This window comes from Ictalurus furcatus, chromosome 8, assembly GCF_023375685.1.
Source record: "Ictalurus furcatus strain D&B chromosome 8, Billie_1.0, whole genome shotgun sequence".
In the NCBI taxonomy this organism is placed as follows: Eukaryota; Metazoa; Chordata; class Actinopteri; order Siluriformes; family Ictaluridae; genus Ictalurus; species Ictalurus furcatus.
The window spans coordinates 7,483,407-7,494,321 of record NC_071262.1 but is presented as its reverse complement, the minus strand read 5'-3'; the positions used below and the strand labels follow the sequence as shown (position 1 = coordinate 7,494,321).

General features: G+C 35.7%; 1 protein-coding gene across 1 annotated transcript in view; it reads right to left on the bottom strand.

Annotated features, from left to right (window-relative positions):
* Positions 1-4,744: 4,744 nt before the first annotated feature.
* Positions 4,745-10,915, bottom strand: part of gria1a (glutamate receptor, ionotropic, AMPA 1a) — a 158,755-nt gene continuing 152,584 nt past the window's right edge. Inside the window, exon 16 of the mRNA XM_053630476.1 lies at positions 4,745-7,455. Coding sequence (XP_053486451.1) covers positions 7,288-7,455 — 168 coding nt within the window. The 3' untranslated portion in view covers positions 4,745-7,287. The remainder of the gene's footprint in view (positions 7,456-10,915) is intronic.

Below are 10,915 nucleotides of genomic sequence, written 5' to 3'. Positions count from 1 at the left end.
CATTCAGAATATGGCTGCCAAATATAGACCTTAAACAGAATTTGATGTGCATGTAAACATAGTCAATGATTATTTTATTGCTTTTATCTTCTATATGATAGTCCACTATTGATCATGAAACATAAAGCAAAAGATAAATCTGCCTTCATTAGGAAGGCAGGCTTGTGACACTTTGAGTTAAAAATACAGGTCCATAGACAGCAAATAATGTACATAATGAGTCTTTGAATCTTTCAGGTGGGTTAGATGTGCAGGGTATTATTTGTTCACCTAATTTTCTCCTCAATTATTTCCCACTCAATTATCTTGTTTTTCCTGTCACTCAGAGTCTGGAAGGGTTTAGAGCTAACATGGGACCTGAAGCCAGGTACCACCTCGAAAGTTTATTTTATTTTATTTTATTTTTTTATCGATTGAAGAGAATAATCATCTTTGTTAAGGTTGAATAGGCTGAAGATGATTGATAATGGTAATGATGGTAATTACCTAAGCCTGTATTAAATTTCCAAAGAATCCTGAAATACACAGATACACACTCAGGTATTTCAAAACCTGATAACTGTTGCTTTTTATACATCTAAATGCTTTTAAGTGCTTTCCAGGGTACAATTAGTGCAAAGACTAGAACCATTATATGTAGCCAATTTTGCTACACAGAGATTCAATAGGCCCCAATTTACTAAAGGTTTGCATGTAGAAAAACAAGCAAACTTGAAAACACAAAAAAACATGTATGCTGATATACTCATACGATTGGGCATTGTGTCCTTCTAATGAGCAAATTAGCATGCGTTGTCCAGTTTTGTACACTCTAAAAAATGCTGGGCTGAGCCTTTTGGGTCATTTAATTGGGTTATTTTCTCAGTCGGCTAGTTTTTGGGTAGTTTTGTGTAACATAACTGCTGGGTTAGTGACTGGGTCATTTTCACTGACAGTTGAATCAGTGCACCCCTCCTCCACCACGGCGCATCAGTCCAGCTCCTTGCATCAAATCAACTCAGTTTGAATTCACCTCAGGTGGAGGTAGCGGTTTTCACACGGACAGACTGTTAGATTTATTTGGAGAAGACAAGGTTCGTATCAATATATTTATCCATAAAACTATTACTGTACACGAGAAAAAGCAAAAATGTGTGATAACAGTCCAATTTACATGACACTAAATGCATCACTATTTTCGTTAACTTTGGCTTACTTGTTTGTAATTCCCTCTTGATCATAAGTTGGTTACTCAGTTTATTGGATGTTTTAAACATCTCCTTTGATAAAAATCTGACATTTTCATCTTAAATATATTACTTATTTGAGACATTTACTCCAAAGTCTATATAATAAACACATTCTTGTGTATAAATAAAGGAGATACCATGTTGACATATTTGTTTATAATGTGGTATATTTGACATTTTCAAAGGGTAAAAATAACCCTGAAAATATTAACCCATTTATGAAATAAAATTAACCCAGCATTTTTGTAAAAATGAAACGATCCTTTGGGTTCGAAAAACAACAATAATAATAATAAAAAAAGGGTTAAAATTAACAACCCAACTTGAAGTTTAGCCCAAAATGTGTTCTGTCCTATATTTAACCAGCTTTTGGGCTAAAAAACAAAAAACAAAACAAATTGGGTTATTTTTAACCCAGTGTTTTTTAGAGTGCATGTTTGCTATAATAATTATGCAATTTAGGGCATTTCTACCTAATTCTTTTATTACCAGCAATGTACCTAATAAACCTGAAGGTCCTTACAGAAACATTGTGAGATTGTGGGGGCAAATTACTATATCCATAGACCTGTATTAAATTTGAGGGCATCTATTTACACCAAATGAAGACAAAATTCTAACATTTATTAGTATTAGATTTTAATAATGAGAACGTATGTTGAAATTATACAATATGTATGTAACAAATATTTATGATACGCTAATTCATACATATTTAATGATCTGTTACCTTATTTCCATGTTGTAAAAGAAGAGTCTAATACAATACTTGTATTAATCTATACAGTTTAAGGTTTATTCTGATATGAGTAAAGGGGGAAATTAGAATAAGAAAAACCCATTGTAAAACAATGCCACTGTTTTTCACATAACAGTTTTGGATTTATTGCTCCTACAAATAGGGAATTTAGACAAAGTTTAACACTGCTTTCCTGGCTGAACTCCTTGACAATGGTTACTTTAGCAACAGCCAGGAGGGCAGACAGCCCATCCAGTCGGACTACATCCTTTCAGCCATCACACTGTAGAGACATGTAAGGCTCCAGCACTGCTCCATAATCCACTCATCTGTCATTCCGTCTGGTTCTCTGTGCTACCCCATACATCTCTCCGCTCTTTGCATCATCCATTTAATTCTGCCATCCATCTTCCCACAGTGCCTTTCCACTCCCATCCACATACTGGAGAAGCCCAGGCTGATGCCCTGGCTTATCCTGGCAGCTCTGACTGATCCATAGTGGACTCACCATGTATATGCTTGATTCACAAAGAAGCACTTCTTCATCCAGTGGCCTATCTGGGTGGAGATTTGGAGGGGAACCTACACATTAATGTTGCAGGGCCCGGTATCAAGTAATGGCATGAATGGATGCTGTTTTGGAACCAAATTGAAATCTGAGTGCATTAGCACATCAAGGGAGGGAAGCAGGGAGAATCTGTCTCTGTCGCTAAGCTGATGAGGTGGTGTGATAAACGGGCCACCGATGAGTCAGTGAGTCACTTTTCTGTTCCCTTCCCTGCTTCATTTTTTTCTCTTTCTATTTCTATCTGCACAAGCACACACAGAGGAATGCAATTCGACACCAGGTGTAGTCTCCTACCCAGTAATTGACAGTTAGAGAGACAGGAGCTCTAAGGTATGATGACTGAATGACATGTTTCATAAATGCACTGTATGTTTTCTCATCATGCATCCATCATATCACACCCTACTTCTGATTCAAGCCAGCTGCCAGTTGGGCTGCATAGGGAGGTAAGTAGACTGATGGATGTGCATCACAGCAGGTAAGGCAAGCACAGGTCTCAGTAAGAGCATGTTAGAGTGTGTCTGCATGCAGGGGTATGTAATCTCCACAGAATCTAGAAGTGATGCCAAGTGGCTTTAGAATTGGCCCTATGCTCTGACTCACATAAAGGAGCTAGATATGAAAAGAATAAGGTGCCAGCTGAGACAGGGAGAGAGAAAGACACCATGCATAGTGTGACTGTTTGCAGGGGGGCGAGAAAAGAAAGCGAGTGGGATGAAAGCACATCATGGCAGGTGTCATGAATTATTTTTTGAAATCTCACACCCCCACGATGTGTCTTCATCATGTATGCTGTTCAGGCCCACACACAGGCACGTGTTGCACTGCAGTCATTGTACTGTTTATAGAAATTAGGAAACACGGGCTGTGAAAGAGTAAAACTGTACCTTTATGGATCTGCCTTCTAAAGAACAGCTTTGTTTCGACATTTTAATTGCCATAACTAATCACTTTTAATGGACAGCGTGTGCAAGGAAATAACATATCAATGCAAATCCCATGTTATTAGGGCCCTACTTTTCAACTGGTTCTGAAAGATGATGTTTTAAAAAAAAACTAGTTTGTGTCTTACTCCAGAAGGCGTGAGTAAGATTTATACCAACATAGTGCATTCAAGGAAAATTGGAAAGCGGTACATATTAATACAAATGAGCCTCCCTGTAGCACTTTTCTTTGATTAAGAGTAAAACAGAGAAAAAAGCAATAGCAACATGAGATTTTGTTTTGTGAATGGAAAATGTGAGTGTTGCTCAGGTTCCATTGCTCAACAGAAATTTCCCTTGAATAACTGAATAATTAATTTCTCCAGTCACCATGGATAATGACATCATGGTGTGTATGTGATAGTTAATGCTAACATGGCAGCTTTCAGGACAAAACAGCCCCATCCACACTGAAAAATAGTTTGGTAAAAATATGCATTTACTTTTTAATAGTAAAATTAACATGTAATTTCCAGTAAAAATCCACTTAATTGAAATGGTTAAATATTATGCAAATAAAATAAATAAAACATTTGTTCATTTATTTTAAGTAAATTTTATTTATATATTTCTTGTAAGAGATCTTAAAATAATTACTTAAATCTCACCACTGTAAAAAGTAAACATTATCTAAACATAATTTCTTGGTCCCAATTTAGAAACATCTGCTTTCACAAATCATTTATCATCTTTACTACTAAATGGCCAATAATAATCATAACAATAATCTAAGGTCTTAAAGGCAACACAAAACAATAAATATTGAAACAACCAATCCATAACACTCAAAATTTCAGTTATGCAAAGACACATTAAATTGAGTTAAAAAAAAAAAAACACGCCCCCACATTATATGACTTTATTACTTTAAACTGTATAAGACTATTCATTTAAACTTTATGTGACTTTTAATTTCCATCCTTGTCACTAAACATGTGCAAAGAAAACAGCATGTGTGCAGCAAGCTCATGGTCCTCTTCTAGTCAGCATGTGTTGATTTGCGCATGTATGAGTCCAATTGTTTCAAGTAAACATTATTTAATTTTTTTCTAGTTTTGAGAACATTTGCAAAATAATACAAATAAGTAAAATATACACTTTGGGATTTAGCCACATATATACATTAATATATTTAGTACAGAAATTAAAGCATTTAAGCAATTCTAATAATTTACTTTTGTCTGTAAGTTAATGTAATGCTTTATTTTATTATAAATTATGATAAATAATAAGAATGTTTCTTAAACACGAATTCTATAGTTTAGTACAGAGCCTTGATTAGGAAAACCTTTTCTTATTACTTTATTACTCTTGCTTAATTTATTAGGCCATTTCTGTTGTATAACTCATAATGGTAGGCATATCAATCTATTTATTCTGTGCTTGATAGTGTATTATTATATTGACATTTGGCCCTCCATTCATCCTTTGATGAGTTTTCTGTGGAGCATGGCATCCGTCCAAAGACTTACAGCGAGTAAACGGGCACCTGTCTTTTGCAAAAGTGTTAGCTTAGCAGTTAAGCTTCTAAAAGATCTCATAAATGGGAAATCCTGTCTGACCGCCAGAAAGCTGATGCTGGGCCCTTGATCAAGGCTCTCATCCCTCAACACTATGATTGGGATGGAGTTTTTCCCAGTTGTAAGAAGCTTTGCATGAAAGCATCACTGAAATTTCCTAATGGGGACCTGCAAGGATCCTAATGAGCTTTTTCCTCCATGTGTGTCAACAGCAGCCTCAAATACAGTGTACAGAGAAACAAAATGACAGAAATCACAATAATTGTTTCCCATTTAATCACAAAAAAGCATCAACCAACATCTGACTTTGGTTAGGAAAGTGTTTTCTTTTTATTTTGAATGTTTTATTCATTATTGATTTAATGTGTTTTCCATCCATACCATTTGTATACAATCATACCTCTCCATTATGATCAACATAATCCCAACAAACAAACTTGAATAAACAAATTACATCATTGTGAAGTGTAAGCACAGAAGATCATTTTTTGTATCGCAACTACAGAAAAGAGAACACTGTTAACCAGAAACACAAAGTATCTCAACTAACTGCTCAATAATTCTTATCTCTGCAATAACTACATCCCTTTAATGAGGCATTGCCTCAACATACCAGTTCATATGAAAAACAGCAAATCACACAGCACTCAGAAATCCTTACTTATACTATTACTCATTATTTCTGTCAGCCATTACAAATGTGTTACTGTGTATAAAATATGTTCAGAACATGAGGCCACAAAGCAGCCCAGACTCCTGTGCCTTCATAAAAGACATGAAATAATCTAGAAACAGAGAGTGAGGGAAGTACAAAGCACTCTTTGTTTACATAGAAGACAAAGCATGGTGTGTGGTGTGAAAGCATAGTACTCCAGGGAAGCTCCTTTATTTTAAATTCAATGCATCAGGATGGAGCTCATTGTGAGAGCTGGTTTCCCAAACACGAGTTAAACACAGATCTTAGTTAACTTCCACAGTCAGTGGTGATCTTTTTCTCTAAAAGTTAAGAATAAACTAAAAACAGGAGTCATAAACAAACCTGTCTTAAAGCATGTGTGCAGCAAGAGAATTTAAAGGCAGGCTAACATCCATCAGCATTTGCTCCATATACAGTCTCAGAACGTAGTTAACTTAAATGACACACACTTTGGGCTTTAAAATGAAACTTTTTTCAGGTGACTCCCTCATAATTTTTTTTTAGAAGTGCAAGGTAGTTGAGGAATGTTCATTTGCAAAAGACTGATGTAAAAAGAATATTGTATCAAAAGGACATCTATACTGTAGCAATGCTTCAAAAATGCTTAGCTTTGGCTCTGTGCACAGTATAAACGAATGACAATACTATATTTGAAGGCCGGAAATAATGACATTCAAATGATAGGGGAAAAATAATTAAAAAGCTTTTTATCAACAGTAGCTTGAGACATTTTTGCTGTTGCCCTTCTGCAAGTGCTCCTGTTGAAATTGCAAATTCAAACATGGAACACACTCCCAAGTCAGTCCTGGCACAAATGAGGTATGGCACCTTAAATGAGGCATAGCAGCAATGCAAGTTTGTTGAGGTGAAAAGAAATGCAGCAAGATAATCAACATGTTCAGTATGCTATAATCTTCTGATCAACAACAAATGTTCTCCCATTGCCCAGGTTAAGATTTACATCAGACTATTTACACTGTTAACAGATTGACAATCTGATATGTTTGTTTCAATTAAGCTAAGCAAAGTTAATGGTGGAGGGAAATCAGCCACATTGCCCACTAGTTCTACGTTTTATGTGCATTTAAAAAAAACAAAAAAACAAAACTTCAGTCCATACAACAGACTCTCTCTAGTAGTCATTACAACATATGAGCCATATAATAATCTGTGCAAAATGCCACATATTTCATGTGATAATCTTTTCCTGGAGAAAATAAGGTAGGAGACAACATTATAGAACAGTGGTATAAACCAAAATATTGCACACTTACAGACAGAAGTAAACAGCTCTGTTAGACTGGCATGGCATCAACACAAATTTTTATGATTATTTTTGTAAATGAACACTACTGAAAAGTGTCCCTTCAACATCATATTGCACAGCATCTTCTTCTCTGTATTCTTTTCTCACCATCCAAACATTTGGGATTTTTTTTTTCTTATATAAGAAAAATGTTTCATGGGTTGTTGGTTTTGCCGAGAGCAGTCTGAGAGTGCATTTTGGCAGTACGACGCATCCGTTGGGGGACAGTATCTGTGTAGTACCAGTCACATGCCTGAGGCTCCAAGGCCCATAGCAGCTGTGTGGCTCATGCATGGTAATGTCTGCACAGCTTTTGGGAAGTCATGGGCCATGATGCGGCCATTCTCCCCACCACTGCTGTTGCCACTCATCCGGGTCAGTGTGGTGCAGCGCATGGCATCATTGATGGATTGCTGGGATGAAGACATGGGCAGAGTTAGACACAGTAGACAAGTGTTGCATAAATGCTGGTTTAGAAAAGGATGCTAAAATATGATTATACGTATTTGTTTAATGCCACATAAAATACAGGGGAAATTATGTTTGAATAGTTACTGTAGGGAGGTTTTTATAACAATATTATTTGTCAGTTTCTTAATAAAACTGCTTCATTCCTAAATCTATCCCCTTACTGTAAAAATCAGTTGAAAAATCAGGAAGCTAAGGCAGAGGGGGAAAAAATGATGTGGCTGTTTTTGGGAGTTGCCAAAAATGTATATGGTTATTTTTTTGTTCATAATGTCATAATTTTATAACTAATACCGACAAATTAATTTTAGAGTAATTTTTTTCTGTTACAACAAACTGTTAGACTGATTACTACTGCGCTTTGCTCAGCATAATGCTAATCAGGGTTTCACCTCCAACTGTTTAGGAAACTAGGGTCTCCTCCAAAACTATTGGATGACAATATTTTTTGAGAAAAAGAGTTTAGAATTTCAGCTTTTGTTTCCTGGTATTCATATGTACATGTCACAAAATGACAGCATATTTTGTATCAGACCACCCAATTTGTAGGTCTGAAAGACGCTGCAGTAAAAGCCTGGAAAAGCATCAACAAAGAAGTTACTAATAATTTGGTGATGTCAGTGAGTCTCAGATTTGATGCAGTTATTGCAAGCAAGGGATATGCAACCAAATGTTAAGTGTTATTTACTTTAATTAACTTCAAGACTTATCTGTTCCTATACTTTTGCTTGTCTAAAAATTGGGTGGTCTGATACAAAATGCATCTAGATGTAAATACCAGGAAATAAAAGTTGAAATCCTAAACTCTTGTCTCATATCCATATATTGACCTTAAACCCAAATGTCTTTGGTGTATAGCACAAATAAATGAATTGGCCTTGCTGTTCCAATAGTTTTGGTGGGGATTGTAATTTCTGTACTTTTTTGTTCTCTTTTGTACTGTTTTCTGTACTCTGTCATACATTGCAATTATATATTCGATGCGAATTTACAAGAAAAATACTTGTATTTTTTTTTTTTTTTACCTCATTCTATTAACATGAAACAGCATCCTGGCTCTGACATGTATAAACAGACTCTGGGCCTAGATGCTGTTGATAGGCAGGAAGCATTTCCTCAACTTTCTACAACTGAGCAGATTCTTCATCAAATTTATGTGTGCAGATTTGACTGCATAGAATGATATATGAATGAATCTGTGTCTGATTCATGTTGTATGGCATCAAAATGAGTGGTGATTTTGCAAATAATGAATCAGCTTCAGTTGAACAAGCCTCTTCCCACTAATCCCTAATTTACATGTCATATGGAATGCTTTTTTTTTACCCTCATTTACCATTTATCAATTTCCATGAAACACCCTAATTTATGCAGGTGGTCCGAATCTGAGCCAATAAAATGAAAACATTCAGCAAAATACAGTTATCCAAGATCTGATGATGATATGAGGAAAGAAGTAAACATGGAGAGGGTAAAAATACATTGCAGTAAAGCAGTAAAGCTGACTTTGAGGTGCTGATGTCCATGGTTGCTGTAAATAAAAAGTCATTTAAATGTGCTCTGTTTCTAATAACGCTGTTTACTTAATCACTGAAACGTATTAGTGTACCAAAATGAAGTATTGTTGATGTAAGGAATAACACAAGACAGACTGTGCTGTTATATAAAATTAATGCACACCTTGGGGGTGTGATGTGGCATGACATACAAGCGTGCCACTAGTTCGAATAACAGAATGGTGGAGTGCGTTATTCCGCGTACACCACAGTGATTTGCCAACAATTACAATGTTTCATTTATTAATGAATGACATGTTTCACATTTTAATGGTTCATAGTTAGATTTAATGTTGTGGAAAAGTTACTTCCTTCAATTATGTTGATAATTTGCCGTACAAGTCCTTGTGAATGAGCTGTAACCATGTGATGATCTCTAAACATATCTGAATAGCACAACTGCCTAAGCCTCTGCGTCCAGGTCAGCTCTTTCTGGTGCTTCTTGTTACATGTTACTCAATTAAACTAAAGATCCATGTCTGAGTCATTTGGTTCACATAAATTACATGTTGACACTAACCCCCTTTACTTATATTTTAATAGAAGGTTCCCAAGTACACAAGTGTGATTATCAACTTAATTTGCTATGTTTGTTAAACAGGTATTATGTACTATTCTAACTTACTATGCTTGCTATATTTATCGATTGTAATAATTTTGATTATTTAACTGAAAAACAAGCATTTTTCAGCTGAGTCTGATCTTACAGATGAATATGAATATGGACATTGTGGGTGGACTTTGGGTCTGCTTGTTTTTATCAGAATTGACCATATGTAGCTTTGATGAATTAAGACCAATGTGAGTGTTATGAATTACCGGAGGGAAACCTGGACTTCAATTCCCAGCAGCCACTGCACCTCTGCACGACCATCACATGACCACCTGCACCTGACTCTCATTCTGGTTAACGAGCACCAGTGTGTATATAGTCACTGTTTGCACCTCACTGTTTGTCTGGCTTTCTTTGGCTCATATTGGCACGTTATGCGTGTTATGCGCTCTTGGCTCCGGTTTATGTTTCCTATGTACATAGTGTCTTTTCTGATCTTTATTAAACTTTAAATCTGCATGTACATCCTTCTCTGCCTCCATAATTGTGACAGTGAGAAGTAATGTGTTTTTAATTTTTAAATTGCTTTCATGGAGCTGCCAGTTCACTTTAAGCAAACCTAGAGTGCTGGATGGCACATTGTGTCATTGCATATATCCAATCTGGAAATGATTTAATCACACTATATTTCAGTGCACTGGGAGGATTAAGTTGCACACCTGATGCAGACTAATTTGTTTGCTCAGAGAAATTCAGACACTTTCATAATATGAAATATGAATGGATATGAAATGTGAATCCTGTAATCAAATTAACAAACAAAAACATTTAAGTATATTCCGTTATATTGTGTAATTCCTGTCTAACTATGTCAGGAGTGTTATTTAGGGTAATTGCCTGTAATAGAGTTATTGATCACAAGAACATGTACTGAAGTATCTGTAGATGATGTTTATGCAACTGACAGTGCTGAGAGGATGAAGATTTGCATTTGATATTTAAAGATCAGTAGAATAAGCTAAATTAAAACAAGCACAGTTTAACTCAGATCTCAGATAGTTACAGATTAGATCTTGATAAGATTTCTGAGAAAACAGATGATATATTTAAGGAGAACTTCTGAGTGGATGCCATATTTAGCAAGTCTTTGAGTGCCAAATTATGGGAAAGCAGACATGCTGTCTCTTTTTGAATAATGAGCAGTCATTAGTCTAGATGGAACTATTTTTTTTGCAGATACAGTTGAACACATTCTCTGAAGGGAACAAAGGCTATGTTATGTGCATTTAATATGGC